The 22789-nt window shown below is 34.8% G+C and overlaps 1 protein-coding gene across 5 annotated transcripts; it reads right to left on the reverse strand.

The window, feature by feature from the left end:
• Positions 1-475: 475 nt before the first annotated feature.
• On the reverse strand, positions 476-22510 carry LOC106058899 (solute carrier family 22 member 2-like). Of its 5 annotated transcripts, none has more exons than XM_056037285.1 (14): positions 22284-22508; positions 22086-22167; positions 18641-18787; positions 17025-17245; positions 12027-12130; positions 10786-10912; positions 10032-10234; positions 9448-9631; positions 6745-6860; positions 4821-4955; positions 3391-3482; positions 2492-2612; positions 1596-1668; positions 476-799 (listed from the first exon to the last, which is right to left on the reverse strand). In XM_056037285.1, the coding sequence occupies exons 2-14, from the start codon at positions 22129-22131 to the stop codon at positions 647-649; spliced, it is 1722 nt and encodes a 573-aa protein (XP_055893260.1). In that variant the 5' UTR covers positions 22132-22167; positions 22284-22508; the 3' UTR covers positions 476-646. The 5 variants fall into 5 exon arrangements, with proteins under 5 accessions (XP_055893260.1, XP_055893261.1, XP_055893262.1 ...); XM_056037286.1 differs by having other exon boundaries at positions 22273-22508; XM_056037287.1 differs by lacking the exon at positions 22086-22167.
• Positions 22511-22789: the final 279 nt, after the last annotated feature.

Genomic DNA, 22789 nt, shown 5'->3' on the forward strand with positions numbered 1-22789 from the left:
TTTACTAAACAATATCAGCGACAGTACCAGCGTAACCAATACAGTATTTTTTTTCTTTCCCGGTTACAATAATTATCCATTGGGAGGTGAGAGGGGTTGGACTCATGAATACAAATTTCACTCTTTCGACAGGATTCGTTTGCCAGACCTTGGCATCGGAAGTTGAAACTAATGATCGGCCACCTATTAAAAATATTTATTAGGAGCACACTTCAAGTTGGATGGCTGCATGGTCGATCGGTATGCGCGCTTGACTCGTCGTCTCGATGGTCTAGGGTTCATATCCAGCCGCGGCCTTTCCACGTCGTCCTATAGACTAGACAGTAGATTATCTTCTACTCTGAAGGGACATCTCAAACATGTTCAACAAACAAAGTGGGAAATATATATACGGGAATTTATCAGAATTAAATTAAAATGTCCACAATAATAGATACGGACTACAGTGTGAGAAATAAAAAGTACTATCAACATAAATTGTTATAATTGCATAGCAGCATAATTTATTCTTTTTTTTTTGTTTCAAAACGACATGCTAACAAAACTATTTCAAATATATAAAATGTCAAAAAAAGACATAAAAGTACGTGTGCAACAAATTGCAAAAAGCCCGCTTGTACTTAAAGCAGTTTATAGACTTAAACGGTTATCGCTTTCTTTTCTGCATTTCCTGGTCCATCTCATGCACCGTCTGGGTCAGTTCATGTCCACTAGTCTCTGGGAGAATTATGATGGCGAATGGCACACTCAAGCACATGACCCCAAACACAAGATTAGGCGCCCACGGAACATGTCTGCTCTGGGGGGAAAAAATGTTAAGAATCCAACAGGTAATATTAATAATAATTTTTTTTAAAATCAATTCCACTTCTATGAAGCTGATGACGGTCTATCATTTCTGATTCTGTTTATTTCTTGTACTGCTTCCATACCGCGTGAAGTCTTCGTAGTGAGCGGGCACTATCCAGCTGACTTCGACCTAAGACGGTGCGCGAATTGATCATGAACGTCAATTTTTTTTTATTGAAGTCCCTACTGAATACAAAGAAACACTAGAGTTCGGAATACCTGAGTGTTCAAAATGTCTAATTTAATTTTAAGATGGCATTATTTTGAAAAAAAAACGGTCAAATCAGAGTTTTCATTCAGTGACCTATAAGTTAGTAATTATTTTTTTTTTTTTTGCCCAAAGATATACAAAAACAGTTCAATTTCTAGGAAAAACTTTAGAGTCGTTTTCGAATTCCGTATCCAACGAGTGTTTGTCCACACATGAGGGGCTTGCAAGCTAACAGGCATTTTAGTATGAATGTAATCCGAAGTGTTTGTGTGTTAGCAAGTAGCGTAACAAGGTACCCATTAGCTCGTGTTTAAAAGTATGGCGGTGGGCCCCTTTTCCGTAGTTTGAGTGTGACTAAAACCTTGAATATATAAGTAAGCTACATTTAGAAAAGGCGTTCTAAAGTAGTTACTATCTTTTACAATAAACAATATCAGAAATATAAATGTATACTCTATTATAATACATACACAACAGATACCTCACCTTGGATCTGTATGCATTATTCTACTTAACTATAATACAAGATACGTACCAGTGTCCGTGAATAAGGAGCTATCGTCGAACCTAAATACAACGCTGCTGCTGCAAAGCCAAGTCCAGTGTTTCTAATATATAAAAGAAACATACATAAAACATAACGCTATAAACTATTAGGCACATATAATACATATTAAAAAACATTTTAAAATAGTGTATAATAGCCTTAATTTGTATTTTACATTGTATAACCCACCCTTACAAAGAATGTAAATGTATCACAGGCCTACTATAAAAATGCATTTTCCCTCAAGAAATAAATCCACTATCTTTAGCTAGGTAATTAAGGTGTTTTACGGCTTAACTGAAAGCACTATACTGCACTTTGGTGTTTAAATAATTGGGATAGTTATGCGTGTTCTGTAGTGGTTCCCTTATTTCAATACCTTATTTTTAGTGTCTGTGTCTTTTAACTTTATATGATTGTTTTCTTAAGGCAGTGTCTTTTCTGTTACAACCACCCAGTGTTACATTCTACTGTTATAGCAATCCTAACTCTCAAATTACACGCCAGACTAGTTTAATACATATATATCCGTAGGGCGTTATTATCATATCTTTTGAATTTCTGTAGCCGTTAGAAAAATATGCAATGGACTAATGTTAAATGCTGGCGTGTAAACAATAAAAAAGAACAATAGATTTGAACAAAGCAAACATAAAAGTAACATATATACATATACAAGCATAAACGTGACATACCCAAATATACAATCATAAATATGACATAGGCATATGCACGCATAAACGTAACATATACACATATACAAGCACGAACGTGACCTATACATGTATATTAAATAAAACTACAGGTGGATGAAGGTCGATGTATTCACTGACAGTCTATTGTCAGTCGTAGAGATAATGAGGAACTGAGAATACAATCATCACCTGACCGATGTTGGAAACATCTCCGACACATGAGTTAGGATTGTAGAAAACGCAGCTGTTACACTCAATCTTCCTAGAAGAGCTAACGCCAGAGAAACCCAGTACTGACCAGGTATCATATCTGAAGATAAAATATTAAATCCATAATGTAAATGAGAGTTTGGAACATTGTGTGTTAGAAACAGCAAAACAAGCAAAATATTTAAAAATCATTTTCTACAAAAAAAAAAAAGCCTATCTAAGGAAAAGAATCCTGCACTTGCAACTATATCTCTCAATAATGTAGAAATTTTTTGCCCTATTTGATATCAAACAAAATAATTAATTACCAATAATTAATGGACAAATTGATTACATTTTTAAATCTGATTCATGTTTTACTATGTACAATAAATAAATTTTTAATTGTTCAATTAACTAAAGGGACGAAACCCTACACTTTTAGCCATATCTGTGAATATTGAAGGATTAATTTCCTTTGTTGGTATCAAACAAAAAAAATAATTACTATTAATAATTGACAATTTTTTTCTTCAATTTATTCATGTCTTGTTTATGCCAATGAATAATTGCACAAAGTTTCAACTCGTTCAGAGAATGGGTGTGGAAGAAATAACGTGAACAATGTTTTGACCAGATGAACAAACAGACTGGCAGAAAGACAGATAGAGTGAGTTGATATCAACTTTTTGAAGAAAACAAAAGAAACAAAAAACAAACAACATAGTTCTACTAGTCAGACATTAAAGATGTGATAGGTATTTGTGTTCATTTTGAGACTAGCTACTTAATACTTGACTTCAATGTCCTCTTGTGTTCAGATTAACTACAGATATAAATATTTTATTTTGCAATGTCTTTCACTAGTATAGTCTTATGGGAATACATAAATGTCTCACCGTAGAGTGGAGTATTAAGGATGAGTGTCGACAGCAAGATGAAGATTCCGGCCATGATATGAAATACAACATTGCATTTCTTCCTGCCTAACCTTTGGTGGTGAAGAAAATATTGGGTCGAATTAGTAAACTGTCATTAGGACTATCTAAGCATACTTGACACTCTTGGACGTAGTGCGTCATTATTAAGCAAATGTGTAGTTGTTTTTTTTTTATCAATTCTTACTTAATGTTCGTATAAAAACAAAGTTTATATGAAGTGCTAATGCATCAATTAGTTTTGATGCGTCATGTAATTAATTTTGTAATATATTTAGACCTCTAAAAATAAATTTGTGCCATTAGAAATATTTGCACCAATTTTTTAAGTTTATGTTCAAGCTTCTAGCTTTTTACATACGTTATGATCCTAAGTATTTATTTTTAAAAAGTGAGCGATCTTAATTCAAACTCGAGGGCTAAGGCCTACCCAGTCTTCTGAAGCCAATAAGGTACCCACTGTGCCAAGGTGCTGCTTATGAAAATAGTCTTTACAGTATTTTTTATCATTATTATTTACACAATTTTCTTTCTATAAACACAAAAAAAGGGACTGATTCAACTTATACCACCTTATCAGTCAGATACATTAAAATTATTAATTACCAATAGTTAATTAATTAATTGTTTTTTTTTTGTTTGTATTTTACTGATTCTAGTGTTGGCATGTAAAATAAATATTTATGCAAAATTTCAGCTTGATCGGACAAATGGGTGAGAAGAAATAACGTGTACAAACTTTTTACCAGACAGACCGACAAACATACAAAGTGAGTTGGTATCCGTTAGATCGTCTAAAAGCTGAGCCGAAAGCTCTTCAAGCTCTAAGTTTTTTTAAAAACCTGTTTGAGCGTCAAAAGGTAAAAAACAAAAAAACCTGCCTGAACCACCGTTCTGTCTGGAAGAGACCCAAGTCAATACCTATGTAAAGCATTGCTATTTCCGATGCATCTGGCATCCCGGGCGCAAGGGCTAGACACGGCCGAAGGCCGAGTGCACCGGGGACCTCCGCCATTTTCCTATGGTGTACCAAGCTAACCGTGGAGGACTCGCCATTAGTGCAAACGGTCCCTTGAGGAACGGCGCATGGATTATCGACAGGACCGTGAAAGCTCTCTTTCAACTCCACTTCTTGCAATGGGTAAACTCTCGCCTACCCGTGGACACCCCCACGGAAGTTTTGTTTTGCCATTCATTTAGCCTAGTTACCTCCTCCAGTAACCGTTTCCACACTGGCGCCACTTTGAGGCAGAATAGCATGCCCGTGAAGTGAGTTGGTATAAGCTATGTAAAAAACGTGCAAATGATTCCTTCCACCCAGACAGACAGACGGACGGAGTGAGTTAATATAAGCTTTGTAAAAATTAATGACATTAGTGCCTATCTCTTACCTGTTAATCAGCACACAGAATAAGAGAGTGGCTGGAAACTCAGAGACAACTCCTAGCAAGAATCCCAGATAAAAATCTTCGTTCAGGTTTGGAGAAATAAACAGCAACCCATCGTAAGACAAAGAAACAACAAACCTTTCAAACAGAGATTCCAAAACGACGATTTGGTTAACGAAACAATATATGGCTGAGGGTTGGGGGTTTCAAATGTCATTTTTTTATAAAGTTAATGTTTGAAAACAAAAAGATACTGCTATAACATTGTATGAGAGGACAGAGATACAGAGCAGCACTAATTTATTAACATGTGTCAGATTAATTGTACAATCTTCAAACTTTGTTACTGTTACCGTGAAATGAGAAAAACAAAGGACTCTGGCGAAGTAAGGATAGGTGAAGCAGTTATAATATAGATTATCATAAAAGCCAAGACATTGTCAAAAGATTAGATTATCTGATCAATTATTATAAAATTCCACGATGCTATAAAAAGATAAGATTTTATGATAGATTATCATTAAATGCTAAGATAGTGTCAAAAGATAAGATTATTTGAAAAAAAAAGTGGATAACAAGTAAATCAACAAGGGAAGACGAATTATTTAAGAAGGATGTACATATTCGTTAAGATGTACACATTTGTTAAGATGTACACATTAGTTAAGATGTATACTGTGTTAAGATGTATATGTATACATTTGTTAAGATGTACACATTAGTTAACATGTATACTGTAGTTAAGATGTATATGTATACATTTGTTAAGATGTACACATTAGTTAAGATGTATACTGTAGTTAAGATGTATATGTATACATTAGTTAAGATGTACACATTAGTTAAGATGTATACTGTAGTTAAGATGTATATGTATACATTTGTTAAGATGTACACATTAGTTAAGATGTATACTGTAGTTAAGATGTATATGTATACATTAGTTAAGATGTACACATTAGTTAAGATGTATACTGTAGTTAAGATGTATATGTATACATTTGTTAAGATGTACACATTAGTTAAGATGTATACTGTAGTTAAGATGTATATGTATACATTAGTTAAGATGTACACATTAGTTAAGATGTATACTGTAGTTAAGATGTATATGTATACATTAGTTAAGCTGTACACATTAGTTAAGATGTATACTGTAGTTAAGATGTATATGTATACATTAGTTAAGATGTACACATTAGTTAAGATGTATACTGTAGTTAAGATGTATATGTATACATTAGTTAAGATGTACACATTAGTTAAGATGTACACATTTATTCACATGACAACGCGAACGTGGAATATTACCTGCAAGTTAAAACATATGTGACATAAAGGTAATCCAACTACAGTCATGGAGAATGTAAAAACCATTTAAATAATTCCCTAGTTTTTATAGACAATTTCAATATCTTCACCACTAGCTAACTAGAGTAACACCTTTAGTAAAATCACTAAATTGAGAAAGCCTTCAGGACAGAAGACTCAAAAGTAAAGTAGCAATTATACATAAAACACTGAACCATTATCTTCAAATACAAAAACAAAATATAATTAAAAATATAATAAAATACTAAGAAAGACACAAAGATAAAGGCACATTCCTCGTTCCGTATGCTAGGATAAATGTGTACAAATACTCCTTCTTCCCTAGTGCTATTAGAGCATGGAATGGGTTGCCTGAGCTAGCCAGGAAAACCAGTGACTTGGCAGAATTTAAGTCATTGGTTAACATGCATGTCTAAATGCCTGACGCGTAGGACGTAATCATCTTCTTTTTTGAAGTAACGTCTGTATTATATAAGATAAGATAAGAAGCGGGTATACCCTTTCGTGTTATTGTTTATAGAAATCAAGTAATGATTATATACACTCAATTCCGAGTAGAACTATTGACTACAGATCCTCAGTATGTAACACTTACCATGAATAACAGGAGACTACTGTTACTTTAAATAGATTTCTGTTTTTGATAAACACGGACAACTTTTTATCTGGATGGCTGGAATGAACGTCAATCATAGTCGGACTAATCAAAACCTGCAATATTAATCAAAAGTCAATATCAATGTAAAGCATCAATCAATTATTGAAACGGCAAAGTAATTACTGATAATATCAATCAATTCCGGTAATATTATCGAACACAATGTCAAAATGTACACTTAATGTAATTCTTCAGGTAAGGTTGTTACAATGTTTTACATGTATCAGATGTTCCTTCAGATTGGAAGATAATTTCACCCTAGCCCGAACCTCCCGCAAGACGACGGGGGAAGGCAGCAAGCAGGAGTTGAACCCGGGACTATCGAGACCATCCGACCGACAGTCCAGTGCGCATACCACACGATCAGGTATATATATATATATATATATGCGCGTGTGTGAGTATGGCAACAGTGGTTACTCGACAAATTAAAGACAAACAAGAACAAGGTGCCTGCGTGTATGGTATAGAATGCTTTTGAATACATATGTTGCAAACTTGTGTCCAAATCTAGAAAAGACTGTCAATAGTTTTCTTTGCTGACACTAAGAACATTTTATGAGGGCGAAAATTTTTTTCCGCTAGCTTAAAAGGATAACAATTTTACATGAACAGTTTCCTGACCGTCTGTTCTACAGTTGGCTCCTACACTCGTCATAGTCAAAGTAACAAAAAAAAATTGAATTATTTATTTTGACGACGTAGTAAGTAGAAATTGTGTACAAACTCGTTCTGCCTGACCACACATGTTACTAGCCTACATTTTCAGAATTATGTATTGACTTAAATTTGTGTACTTCATGTTTAGACAAATAGCCAAAGTCGTTTTTGGAGGCCATTTATATTTTCTATTTATTTTGATGTTATTTATAGACCTGAATATATATATATATATATATGTTTTATCATTTTTTAATTAGCTTATTAAATTATATCGTCTAGTTCAGTGATGCCCAAAATACGGCCCGCGGGACATATCCGGCACGCGACGTGCTTCTATCCGGATTACTACCAAGGCATTTAACATTTGTGCGTTCATGAAATCTATACTATAAAGTAGAATGTGAGGTGTATGTATGTTACTTATAGACATCAAAACCGCTTGACCAATCTTGATAAAACTTGGCAGGAATGTTTCTTGGGTACCAACTTAGACCTTAGTGTATGTATCGTAGCCTTGAAAATTACTTAAGACCCTAAAAAAAAAATAAAGTTGTCCGACTCTATTAAAGCTATAGTATTTTATGGATCTAGGCCATGTCTACAATGTTGACATGAGAAAAGATCGAAAGGATTTAGACCTAGATCTAATTTTAAGAAATACACTTTGTGCATATAGTTTTTTACTTTGACACATGAAAATACAAAAGAAGATCATTTGATTTCATTATATAATAAAATTAACCTTCAATTTTGTGTTTCAAAAGCATTTTTACATTAATTAGTTCCTTATATATGTAACTACAGATTTCCTGACGAACATTCTTTCATTAGACAATACCGTAATTAATCGCGTACTAAAAATTAATTCGTTTAATTGTTTACTTTATAATCCCATCCCTAGATCTAAAACTCTAATTCAACTCTAAGATGATAAAACTTCTGTTTATACTTGAACACATGAACATACTAATTATAGTCCATTAATTTCATATATTGATCAAATAAACATTCAAATTTGGTTTTCTAAAGCATTATTTTTAAGAGACTACATTCGTTTACAAAAGCTGCGAAGCCGAGTTGAGATAGGCCTAGATCTATATTCATTCATGAATCGCGTGCTAAAAATTATTTCGTTTAATTGTTCACTTTATAATCCCAGTCATTTAACAAAGCTATCGCTCTTTTCGTTTTTAATAGATATGAATGTATCGGCTTCGTGTAAACCCATTTTCGCAAAACTAATTTTATTTTCGTAGCGAAAGAGAAATAACGTGAAAGGATCATTAGCTACGTTTTACATACATCTAAATCCAATCCACTACATTAGTAAACACAAACTTAGACCCGCAGGCCGCGGGTAATGCCAGGCTAGTAGGACTATATAATCTACTTGGAAAAGTGAACGGATCTTTACTTTTTTGTAGCACATGATACCATCTCTAGCCAACATGTTTTTTTATATAGAAAGTGTGGCTGTTAAAAAAAAACAAAGCAAGAACAACAAAATATAAACAGAACTTACGACATTTTTGGAAGTGTAAAGAGAAAGTTCAACTCTCCCAATACTTCAATGTTAGTACTAGATCCTCGGGTTTGAAATAAAATAGTTTCACGTCAATTTCATTAAGTTTTAGCATCTTTTTCCATCATGTGGCCCGCGACACTAGTGTTGGAAATTAAAATGGCCCGCAGATTGAATTAGGTTGGGCATCACTGGGACTCTAGTTAATAACGTCAATGTCGTGTGTTTGATTCCTGTACTGGCCTATTTTCTCTCTCTCTCTCTCTTTCGTTGGTCCCTAGACATCAACTAGAAATAGATTTTTTAAAAACTTAGAGTCGTTCAGAACTTCCTATTCACGACGTATAATAAAGAATTGAGATGGACGGGAAAAGTAATGAACGAGGTATTTAGTACGCTCTAACGATCCTGCAGTTTAGAAAGGAGAGGAAAAGTAATTTTAAAAAATAACTTACTTCTTTATTATTGTAATCTCTTTCTACGCCATTACTTTCAAAAGGCGAAAGCCCATTGGTTCTTAATATATCTAATGCATCCTGTGGATCCACTCGATTGATTCTTGCTATTTTCTTCACCAGTTTTTCCACTTCTTTGTATCGTTTGACTGCACAAAGCCATCGAATGGACTCGTCTGTAATCCTGTATTCTCAGAAAAACAAATAAGATTTAAAAAAAAAAAAAGCATTGGATAAAAGGGATTTAACTTTTGTTATTACAAATCTTCTACTGGAAAGATCCCTGCTTATGTTTATCTCCCTTGGCTATTTTCAGCTCTATAGGGAAAAAACAATAATAAAATTAAAAATAATGTTGCTTCTAGAAATGTAATATTTATTTATTTATTTAAAACAACCTTGACTTTGACTTTGATCCTTATTCTCACGTGACAGTGTGAAAAGGAATGGACTGGGCATATGATGTTCCAATAAAGCATAGCAGTACTTTGGGCTCGCCGTTTGTTCTTTTTTAGTTTCAGGCCTTAAAGCAAATATATGTTATGTGACTGTAGTGCCAGCACAACTTTCGGATCTTTACTCACCACCACAGGAAGATCACATAGATGGCGAACATGGACAAGCACAGCTGAGTGTAGTGCCAACTCAACTCTTTTGTCAGGTAAGCCACAAGACACAAACACAGGAGCGAAACTGGCCATAGAAATGAAGACAGTTTCTCTGGAAGGGCTCGATGTTCAGTTGGCATCATCTCAATCATCATTATGTAGGACAGCTGTTGGGAGCACTGTTGGACAATAATGAACTATTTAATAGCGCGTTCTTGTGAAGCCTGGAAATAGGGGGGAAAAAAGTTAGGAAAACTGTCAAATAAGTTTAAACTAATTTACTATATAATTATACTGACACCAAACGCTAACATAAAATATTCTAAATCATTATATTGTCTTTTCTTTAAAAAAAAAGAAAGTCAAAACAAACATCTCTAAACTGAATCCACCGCGTCTTAATTTGTTTTACTGTAGCATTTGACTTATGTAACATAACGTTTATAGATCTCACCAATCAAGTGTAACCTCTAGATGTTATAACGTTGCCTTTCTGTTTATAATTACACGACTTATAAAGACAATATGAAATAAGGTAACATTTTTTTAAAGACGATTAACAAAATTATATTTAAAAAATTGATCTAAAATACACAAAAAGTGTATTCATTTTTGCTAGTGAGTACTGAAAAAAAAAGACTCAAGTGACCAGAGACAGTGCGCGCCCCTTCAGTTTTGCGTAACTTAATTTGATAGACATTTAACTACAAATATAACACAAAAACTCAACTGCAACGGAAAGTCCAGTGATAAATCTGAATACAAGGTAAAAGATAAAATTTGGAGAGACTGCACATGTCATGTTGGCAGCAAGGAACAGCAGACTCGTAACGATGAAAGAGACCTTCCTACCGTACCTTTGGTGAAAAGAAAGGACAAAGTTATGACCTATTTAATTCATACATCCAAAGTCTACTTATAATGCAAATAGAAGTGTTAATTTTCTGTTCTCTTTTATTTCTTAGTATTAATAATGTAATTCTCTGTTACTGTAGTAGTGGAGACTAAGACTACTTGAGCGCAACAAAGATGCTTGCGCTCCATTATGGACATACGGCCGCAAGACCACACTACTAACAGCGATATCCTTGAGAACGTCGGTATGGACAGTATAGAGGGACTTCTTATGGTCCGACAATTACTATGGGTAGGGCACGTATCCCGTATGGGAGACGAACGTATGCCAAAGGCAGTCTTTTTTTTTTGGTGAGCTAAAAGGTGGTCCACGGAAACGCTTCAAATACCAGTTTGAGCGCCAACTTGTCTTAGCTGACATAGAAGAGAGCATCTGGTTGCATGCGGCCTCAGAACGAGACAGATGGAGGTCACTCACGAAGGCCGCGGGATACACATTTGAGACCGTAACAAAATCCGCTATCGAGGACAGACGCAGACGGCGAAAAGAAAATCTAAACCTACCACCTGCGGACAATGATTATGCTTGCCCTGAATGTGGCAAAATATGTAGGTCACAGCTGGGGCTACGTAGCCACGGGAAATGCTGCATTCCTTACTTATCTTCGGACTCGATGAAGACAAACCTTATTATTATTATTAGTAGTGGAGTAGAAAAAAAGCGGGTTTATTGCTTTGGAATATTTAGTTAAGAAAAAGTAAAATACCTAGTTTCAGATCTATGGGGCAGATGATGTAAAGTCATCTGTTGCTAGGGTCGACTGTTAAAGAGTGATTTTGTCATGTGACCAACAAAAAGACCAACCACCTTTACTTTCCCCAACTAATCTCAAGTACCCATTAAAGTTAGGTGGACTCAGGGTGCGTCCTAAAAATCCCGAAATTCAAAATCCCAACCTTCACCAAGGTTCAAACCCGAGACCCTTCGTGTCGGAAGCCAAGAAGCTCCCTTTGGCACATTTAAAGTGTGCTATTTCTTGATGTCGGTTTGTTTTTAAAATCTATTTCAGTTCTCGAGAGCCAGGTGTGACTCTTTATGGTCACTACTTCACTGACCTGTCTGCAAAGCGTGTTAGAAATAGACAGCCAAACATCTCGCCAACAACTAAGACTGTTTGGGAAATGTCCGAGAAAGATTCTTCATTGCACACTAAGTCCCACTGGAACAGATACATTGAGACATGGAGAAATATCACAGTTTTATTTCTAATCTAAATTTGTCACAACTAAAACACTTATTATACATTTCCAAAGACATAAATATAGTGACTGTTGTTAATTACAACTTAAAAACAACGAACTAATAAAAATACTGTGAAAGTCAGAAAGGTAATGGCACATTCCTTTTTCCATATTCTAGGACATATTCTTACAATTGCTCGTATTTCCCAAGGGCCATAAACAGGTTAAATCAATCAGTCAGAAGACCAATGACATAGCAAGAGATTAATGAACATGCAGAACATCTAATCAACGTTTTTACATTATTACCAATTAAATTTTACAAATTACAAATGAAAACAAAATGTGGACAAGTTTTTAGGCTTGAAAAAAAAAAAAAGCAAATAGAAAGATAAAAAAAAAAATAAAAAAAAAAAAAGATTGATAGTTAGGAATATGTGTTTTCGTTATCTTTGCAAATGTTTTATAAATTTAAAGAGTTATTTTGAAATATGGATAATTTTAAAGATTTTAAAAGTTAAAGAGCATTAATTACCTTAGGATTCTTCGTGGCTGTTTAGTCACTTGTTATTAATTGAGCAAGTGATGTAAAGGTCATCAGTTAATGTGGCTGTTGTGCTTATTAATAACAATACCATGTTACATTCAAAGCGTTATTTCACTGAATGACAAACAACTACACACATAGTAGAGTTAACAACACGGACTACGAAATACGGTCAATACACAGGTTAACAAATGTAAACAAACATTAAGGGGTGACAATCCAAATAAGCAAATTCACGACAGTGGCCAACGGTAAATGGGTGTGTGCCAGCACAATGACCAAACGCCTTTAGTTTTCCCCAGGTACACATTAGAGATGGGTGGACTCAGGAGAGTCTTAGAGATGCAGAAATTAAAATCCCAGCCTTCGCCAGGGTTCAAACCCGAGACCCTCCAACTCGGAAGCCAAGCACTTTACCGCTCAGCAGTGGCGTAGCTAGAGTATATGATGCCTGGTGCGGTACCTCATCTTGATGCCCCCCCCCCCAAAAAAAAAAAAAAAAAAAAACTAACTAATTAATAACATTGCAAAACCTTACTTTTTTGTTCAAAATAATATGTATTCATTAATCAAATATTGTTAATTCAAAAAATCACTTTTACATAAACATACTACAAATGAATTTTTCGCGCTTTCTTGCTGGCAAAAGTATAAATAATTTTATCGAAATCAATTTTTTCCACCAGCTCTTGTTCAATGGACAAAATGGCCAAATTAGTGAGTCGTAAATTTTTCATCGTTAATAGCAAGTAATTCTTGATCAGTTTAAGTTTGGAAAAACTTCTCTCGCATGTAGCGACGTTTACCGCAATAGTCAAAAATAGGCGAATCATGATGACGATATTAGGGACTGAATCATCTAGCTGATATTATTTTATAAATTTCAAGAGGTCAACAGGTCCTTGTTTTGGAAGTTCGGAGGCTTCTGATGAAACTGTGACAAACCGTTGAAGCCTCTTTCGCTCCAGCAGAAAATCGTTTTTATCAATGTCGCTAGGAGTACTATCAAGATTGATTTCGAACTGAGGATTTAATAGCTGGGAAGCGACTAAAATTCATATCTATCTGCTACATCATGAAGTTGCTCGAATCGGGTGATTATTTCTTGAACAATCCTGTCCAAGGTAGAATAAATTTCTCTTCGTAGCTCTTCTTTGTGTGCAAGTACAGAGTAGTCACTTTTCTCACCAGGCATCTTTTTCTTATGGCCAATACGTTTTTGAAGTTCTGTACTGATTCTCAGATCTGAACACACGCTTTCGGCAAAGGTAATGCTGGCTTCAGCGATGTCCTCTCGATTACTACTTAAAAATGTCTCTAATGTTTTTAGTTTGAGTGAGCAGTCTCGAATAGACAATCCTTGTTGTTGAAGGTAGACTTGCGCATCATTAATTTCAGTTAATACAGGAGCCCAAAATCCGAGATAGGTGAGAAAATTAAAAGACTGAATAGCAACCAATAATCCACCTGCTTCAGATCTAGTCGATGAATTTTCATCTCTGCTAATTAATGTCTCCAGAGTTTCTATACATTTATAAAATTTATCCCTAACCATCTTGACGGCTTCTCCTCGGGCGCTCCAGTGGGTCTCAACTACACGTTTAAGGCTAGTTCCGAAAAACCAAGCCTTTGAAAGCTTTCTAGCCTTTCCTTTTTCTGATTCTTGATGTCTATACGCCTCTCATAATTGACTGTCCATACGCTGAACTGTTTCAGATCCTTGAGTGACAAGGTGTATGCGAATATTATATGTGATGAAATCAGGCCGATCTCCAGTGTCGTTCAGTCTATATTATCCTGCTTTCTGTATTGTTTACACTGTCTGATGGTTCAGCTTCTTCCATATGAATTTTTGATGATTGTACTAAAGACATGCTTGTATGCTATCTTTTAGTCTCTAGAACCTGCGGTATTGAAGTATTTTCTTCTTTTTCATCATTCAGGATGTCGGCCTCATCATTTTTTTCTGGATTCAATGATAACCGTCTTATCTTGCTTTGTTGCTTTTAATTGTTCAGTTAATTCATACCCAATAACAGCTCGCCTATAGTCGGTGGACTCTGGCAATGATGTGACTTGAAATTGTCTCGATGCTTCTTTAGACTTAAGAAATTTAAGAAACGCACCTCACTGCGGTCAAAGAAACTGCTTTATGCGGATGACATTGTCCTTTGGTCAACCGGGAAGAAAGCCGACCAAATACAGGCGGCATTGCAAGTAGACCTCCAAACCATCTCCTCGTATTGCGACAAATGACAGATTTAGATAAACGTTGCCAAAACGACCTGGTCCCTGTTCAGCCTAGGGATCGACATTCTTAAGGCTCCATTCGAGCTTAAACTCGGTGGCTTGCGACTCCAACGTGAAAACACGCCAAAATATCTAGGGGTAACCCTGGATAGAAAGTTGTGAATGCTCCAGCACGTCCAGGAAGTTGAAAGAAAAGCCTCGGAGAAGTTAGCATTACTAAGAAAGCTGGCCAGCACAAAGTGGGGTGCCAAAGCTTACATGCTACGCACATTGTACTTAGGGGCAGTCAGATCACAAATTGAGTACAGCTATAGAGTTCAAGTATATGCTAGTAAAACTGCCCTCGAATCACTCGACCGAGTACAATCACAGGCACTATGGTTCATTTGTGGCACCTTTCGGACAAGCCCAACAAACGCTGCTGAAATCTTAACAAAGGTGGCCCCTTTAAATCTAAGGAGGGAGAGGGCAGTACTTACGGCCTACGAGCGCTCCAAAAGGGGAGACTCTAGGCTACCCACCACAATCTTAGTGCAACAGTGAAGAGAGAGGAACCGCATAAAAATGCGATCGTTCCTCCACATTGCGGCCTATTTGTCAAAATCAGCTGGGCTCTCCACTGATAGAATTCCTATTAGAAGAATTAGTACTTGCCCTGCGTGGAGGAGATTGCCGGCCCCACAAATAAACATGTCCCTTACAGGGCAAGAGGGAGCCACCAAGAGGCGATTAACACCTGCCATACTCCAAAACTTGGCATCAGCTACATTAAAGTCCTACCCATAAGATGCCATTTTCTGCTATACCGATGGGCCGGTAATGAGGGGCCCCGATAGATCTGGGTATGGGGCCCTTATAGTCTACCCAGACCGGAGAGAACCAGAGATGCCGATTTCTCCGTCTGAGCTTAAAAGGGTTTTGAGGCGCCAGCCAGACTAGTCAGTCTTGAGCACTGTTCATCATTTTGTTTACGTTAGTAACTAGTAAGTAAAAAAAAAACTCGTAGAAAACAAAGGTTAGCTTATTTAATAATATTGACATTACAATAGAATTATTTCCAAAATTAAACTATAAAGAATCATAAAGAAATGAATAAACTAAGACAATTGTTTAGAGCTAGAGTTTAGAAATATATTTGTAAACTCAATATCTAGATTAAATCAGTGGACTAAACAATGAAGTAAAAAAAGGTTGGCCTATCTTCTTCTTCTTCTTTATATTACAGAGCATTGAGCGGTGTAGTAACAACATGTACCGTGTGTCCGAAATAGATCTAGTAAATTAGATTGAAACTGTTCTATAGCTTACATTGTATTGAAGAAATAGTCAAGGAGATGAAACAAAATAGCGACATGACTAGTTTATAAATCGTTAGTTCATGTTTAAAATACAGTCGTTTATGTTTGTTCGTGTCCATACAATTAGTCGTTTTTACTGAAAAGCTCAGGGAAATAGGAAATTAATACACACTGAGGGAATTTTGGTGCCCCTCTCCACTTGGTGCCCTGTGCAGCCCGCACCACCCGCACATTGGTAGCTACGCCACTGCCGCTCAGTCATCGCGCCTCTTGTAATCAGCTAGTAGATTATATCTTTTTTTGTGTGTCTAGCCTGGCGACTTTTCGTCTATGACAAGCTCTTTCTCTCTAACGAACAGTATAGTCTGCCCAAACTGTGTTGTGTTGTTTTTACCCAATGGAGTGATTTCTAGTCTAATTCTTAGTTTCTTTCCCAATAACTTATTTGCCACAGTACTACACATAACTAAATCTTTCAATGGACCTCATTCACCAATGGTAAACAAACAACATTTAGCCACGTGGTGCTCTATCTGTTTTATATAATTTACGATCTCATGTTTAATTCATGATGGTTGTCACGTGACAGTTTTTTTTTCGTTGTTTTATCAATAAGATCACGTGACTAAATGTTGTTTGTTTACGATTGGTGAATGAGGTCCATTGTGTGCGAGATACTACAACCTAAAGAGGCTGATGCAATCACATTAAATACTATAAGTCCCAAAGATAAGAAGAACAACCCTTTCCTAATGCCGAATTCTAAGAGCATAATACCTCGGCAACAAAGGATGACGTCATCGATTCTGCATACTCATAGCCGTCTCTACAGCTTGAAGTGAAAACGAGGTCGCTTCCGTTTCTGACGTCTACGCTGCATTGGGTGTAAATGATTTCGTAAGGGATACTACTCCTGTTCAACGTGAAGTCATAACTGACGTCTTGAATTGTTATGTTTAAACTTTGCAGACGTCGACATTTATAATCCACTGGTTTACCTGGATGTAAAGGGTCAAACATCAGTAGTCACTATGGCCATAGAAGTGAATTGACGTATTATTTGTATTGTTTAAAAAGCGTTACTAGATGTTGTTATCATGTGTACCTGATATATTTCATTGGATCTTACAGTCAATTTTGTGAAGTAGTGCTTGTAGTTATGGCTGAACTTGCCGGTGTGTTATTATTTTACACAGTTAATGCTGAATAGTGACTTGATTAATTAATGAATGTCAACGTTGTTGTGATGTTCTAGTTATAGTACTCATTAGTAGACATGCGCGACATAATTCAAGTGAAGACCATTTTAGCTAATACACAGCAGACACTTTAATAAGCACCAGAAGATTGTTACAACTATGTTATGGAGTATACCTTTCTAGATATTTGAAACTATGATATTGACACTTTCTGAACTCATAATATTGTTATTTGGATACAAAACTTAATTTACTCGAAAGTTAGCTGATTATTAAAATTGATCGGGGCACTAATGTTGTTTATGGGGAGTGAAGGCTGACTGGTAAAGCGCTTGGCTACCGAACCAAGAGGTCAACGGTTCGAATCTCGATGAATACTGAGATTTGGAATTTCGGGATTTTTAGGACGACTCAAGTGTAATACGTAGATGACATTAGTTAGGAAAAGTAAAGTTAGTTGGTCGTTAGTTAAATTGGCTATCATGTCAAGTGTCTCAGATGACATGATAACAAGTAACACAAATAAAAAAAAAATATTCCTTTTTGAAGGAGATGATTATTAGTAAGAGTGTTTACTTTGCTCACAGTAACTAATGAAATATCGATATAAAAAGAAGGAAGTTTTTATCCTTCCCCAATTACAGCACACCCCAACCCCCATTTTCGAAAAAAATCAACTGGTTACCATGTAACTATCTTTTCAGATTATAGAATATTCAAATTTGTTGATATCTGCCTAGAGTTGGAAACATTAAAAGGCAGAAGTCTTGACCAGAATTTATATTGTGTAGTCATAAATTGCATTAAGATATATATATATATATATATATATATATATATATATATATATATATATATATATATATATATATATATATATATATATATGATTGATAGATAGATAGATAGATAGATAGATAGATAGATAGATAGATATATATAGACATGTATATTGTCACACATTAATTCTAGCAGCCAAGAAAAGGATTTCTACATAAGACGGCGTAACGTAACAAGCATTTTTCTTATTATTTTATTACGGTAACATATACTCTGTAGACATTTCTCCTCTGGTTTGACATTTTCAGGACATTGTCAGGCCAAATAAAAGGTTTAAGGATTAATAATTGCGCAAAAAAAAAATCCACAAAACAAATAGATAAAGATAAAACTGTTTTAAAATGTGTAACCTACCTATAAAGACAACGGATGCAGCGGTTAAAGCGATATTGACTAAAGACAAAAGCAAGATGGCGGTTCTCGACGTCTGGTAAAAACCGTTCCATTTTAAAGCATTAAAAACTTTATCGATGACTTCCCCTTGGTCCATTTGTACACAACCTGATAGAAAAGAAATAAACTTCATTGAGACTTGAGCTCCTTCGGACTAAAGGATGTGCGTGTGTGTGTGTGTGTGTGTGAGAGAGAGTTAGTGGGATGACGTTGGGTTGAACGATACAAATGAGAAAAAAAAAGAAACTCCGTGAAAGGGAAAAAGAAGTGTGTGTGTGTGTGTAGAGAATGCAAAATTTAAAGGGATTGGGGGGGGGGCAGTGTGATCATGCAAATCGTTTTAATAGATAGATAAAAAGTGTTCCTGTCAAAATAGACATGTACTAACATTTAAAATAATATCTATATTCCCAGCAGAAGTCATATGGTCCAAATCAAGCTACAAATAATCCAATAAAGAGCACATAAGACATTGCCCTGCTCGACCCTCAATGAAATACTAACTCGAAGTTTACGAAGGATTGAGCATATTTTACTCCCCCTCCCTCTCAAGAGAACAATTCTGATTATGCGCATGTATAAATCTGCTGTCAAGAATTTATGAAAATCCTAATGATACTTAGAAAAATTATAACGGTCATACTTGAGTTTGAGTGAGATCTAGTAATAGGGTTTGTTGGACTAGTCCGTTTCGTTTCTTTGATTAAAAAGTATTGGGCCGGAAGTCGCTTTTTTCCCAATATATCTTTGTATTTTTCAGTTCTCTTTTTAAATTAAACTGACATTATTATGCTATAATTTTAAGTGTGCCTGATAGAGAAAATAATTCTGCACAAAAATACGGGTAGTTGTGATCAAACCCGATAGAGGCTATAAAAAGAAAAGACCTGAAACTAGCGCGTAAAACTACACATTTACAGTACTTTATTTGATGAGTATTTTACCCAAGATCTGTGTTGTTTTTTTAGGACTAGCTTATTTCAAGTACCCTGCATTTTCCGATACACAATTTCATACACAAAATAATTGTTGAAAAAATTTGTAGTGATTTTAAACTTTAAATGATTACTTAAAAAGGTGTTACTCTAATCAATTTTGAATATTATTTTGTTATGAATGTCACTGTCTATTTTGTGTCTGTTCTAGTTTCTTAAATTTTTCTTGTGTAAAGGGGTCGTCTTTCTCCTAATGGGTATTGCCTGATTTCTCCAAGCAGCCTTTGTAAAATATTGGTCCTAAATAATGTTATGTTCATAAGCGAAAAATCACATGGCTGCATTATGATGAATGTACGTGTTAGTTCAATATATTTTATATTACTAGGTAACTAAAAATAACTGAATAAATAGACGTAAGTTTAATTTTTTTCTGTTAGACAAAGTCATATGGCAAATTTTTGTTTATATCATAATTCTAAAAAGGAATAATAATAGAATTATACAGTAAAAATAATCACTAAGTTTTTTAAAAATAGTTTTGAAAGTCTAACTGATAAGATTACAAAGAGAGTTTGTGTTTTTGCAGATGTACACAAGCTACACTATGAGTCAGTCCATCTCTTCGTATTGTTTAGAAATGAGTGTAAAAATGTAGGCTTCGATATTTTTAGCCTGAATTTAAGAAGTTACAAACTTCAAACAACTCTTCCATAAAACTTTGTATTTAAAAAATAAATTTATCCAATGCTCGAAATCCTGCTTGTATACTTAGGCCCTATTTAAATCGATCCGGTATCAATGTATTAAGTAGCAATAACCCCGCAAAAAAAAAATTAAATGAAAGAAGATTGAGATATACATATATTTTTGTGACGGTACACACCGGTACGGGGTACCGGCACCTTTTTTCAATGTCGGGACAAATGATTACTTTTCTTGTAATTTAACGTTAATTGTTAATTTATTATTAGTTGAAAGTTAGGCAATCTATCACTGAGTACCGGAGCCTCTTTTTTATTTTTACAAAAAAAAAAAGCACTTAATATACATGCCGTATTATTAAAAACACCTCTATGTGAACTTCTCAATCACATAGAATCTTAGACAGTCATTATTTTAGACTAGATTTAAGTAGAGTCTAGACCTAGATTTAGTAGGCCTATTATTATAATAAAAAAAAATCAGTCATTATAGACATCATTCGCAATTTTATTATTAGGTCTAGGCCATAGACATATATATATATAGACTGGACGATAAAGAACAAATTATTATCGGAAATATTTGGGAAAAGATAAGTTTGTAGATCCACATCACAAACCTATATATATTTGCCTATGTCTATGATTATGAAACAAAGACAAAATATTGGGAATATGGCAGTTTTGTACTTTTCAAAACTAAAGATCAAAGGTATATATTGGCTGAAATGTTAGTCCTAGAATTTATAGCTCAATCGCCGCCATTTTTTTTTCACATAGATATAGTACATAAAACATATTTGACTTCCCCCAAATAAAAATAACTTCCTACTTCCAGTCTATATTTATTTATGTCTATGGTCTAGGCATTGAAAAGTAAATCTATTAATAAACTACAATAGATCTAAGTCTAAGTACTCACTTATTAAATAAGTCATTATAAGTAGAAGTATTATAAGGAATATTGTATAGATCTAGATTGACTAGATTATAGATAGATCTCTAGTTTAGTAGATTAAGTATAGAGTATAGTAAACGTATTACAGTATTATTAGATCTATGTCTTATGTCTATATCTAATAATCTAATAATTAAAAAACTTTAATCTTTATTAATATCTAGACTTTTTTCTAATAAAAACTGACTATAGGCATAGCATAGGCTAGACTCGGCAATCTAGTCTCAAGATAGAATCTATACTATTACTAGATCTATTCGATTTTTATATATAGATCTAGACTAGAATTAGATTATAAATCTTAATATACTAATGGAGAGATGTTATGAGTTGTTAGCTAATAGCGTTGCACAAAAAACAAACCTGGGTTTTTCTAAACTCTAATACTTGGTATGTAATAGTAAAACAGCACCTACCTAAATAAATCGTAACTAGCAATCAAAAACCTATATTTATTGTAGTATATATAGGTCTGTGGTTGTATTTTATATAGCCTTCGTAACTTCTTCTATAGAGAAATGACTTTTGCAATTTCTTTTACTGAAAATTGGGCTATTCGCGTCTGACACATATATAATTTTTATGTTCAGCAACAAACCCTATTATTTTCTCAACCATACTCATCAACTGTCAAATTTCTTGGAAAATCTTAACAGCCGTTTTCGAGACCCGTGTCCAGGTTTCACCCTGAAGTTTTTCCCAGAAAGTTTGAGTTGAATAGAGGTTTGTAATGAAAATGGAATGTATTGTGACCACTTAACGTCCATAACAAACGTTTATAAATGAGATTTAGCTTCGCTGTGACTTACCGTTGGACTGAAGTCTTTCCAGTGCCGAGATAGCCTCCGATTTCATTTTCCACAATTTAAATTATAATCTTGAAAATGTAAACTTTAAAAAAAAATTGAAAGTGATTTCAAGACACAAGTTAAATGTTTTCCATTACCTGCGCTGCTTAAACAACGGCCAGATATTTCAATTTGCTGTTTTACTTACAGATATTTGACAACAATTGACAATAGAATTTTGGTAGCAACTTTTAACTTTTCTGAATGAAATTCAATCGTCATATTTCTTTGTGCTTTGTCATACATGCCATGCAACTTTCAAAACAGGTATCCATAGATTCTTAGCAAGTCTACGTAAGACAACATTGGCACGCCGAGATAGTGTGTAACTAATTATTCATTGTCATGAATGAGTTCAGATTAAGTTGTTTTTTTTTCCCATTATCTAGGTCTTCGTACAGAGTGTCCTTCAGGTTACAGGATTCTCAGTGCTCTCTGGTCCAATTTTAATACACATTTTCGAAAAGGGTGCTGGGGAGGAGGGGGACACTGTCTATCTAGGAGAAAGTTTCCGTACTGTCAGCAGACATTCAGCTCTCGTCGGTTTATGTACCCAAGCGGTTTACTGTCACTCTGCCACAGATCTCACACACATGAGGGATGACTATACAGCTAGTCTTCTGGTATATCCAGTGTTGAGAATATATGAATTTAAAATGGTTTAC

This window comes from Biomphalaria glabrata, chromosome 8 (genome assembly GCF_947242115.1).
Source record: "Biomphalaria glabrata chromosome 8, xgBioGlab47.1, whole genome shotgun sequence".
In the NCBI taxonomy this organism is placed as follows: Eukaryota; Metazoa; Mollusca; class Gastropoda; family Planorbidae; genus Biomphalaria; species Biomphalaria glabrata.

What these genes read in the sequence shown, in the direction of transcription:
- LOC106058899 (XM_056037285.1), bottom strand. Translation starts at nt 22,131, where the DNA reads ATGAAATCGGAGGCTATCTCGGCACTGGAAAGACTTCAGTCCAACG. An exon ending in TCACTGGACTTTCCGTTGCA is followed by an intron (nt 10,235 to 10,785) that starts GTTGAGTTTTTG and finishes ATTGTCCAACAG; the next exon opens with TGCTCCCAACAGCTGTCCTA. An exon ending in CTCCTTATTCACGGACACTG is followed by an intron (nt 800 to 1,595) that starts GTACGTATCTTG and finishes TTTTCCCCCCAG; the next exon opens with AGCAGACATGTTCCGTGGGC.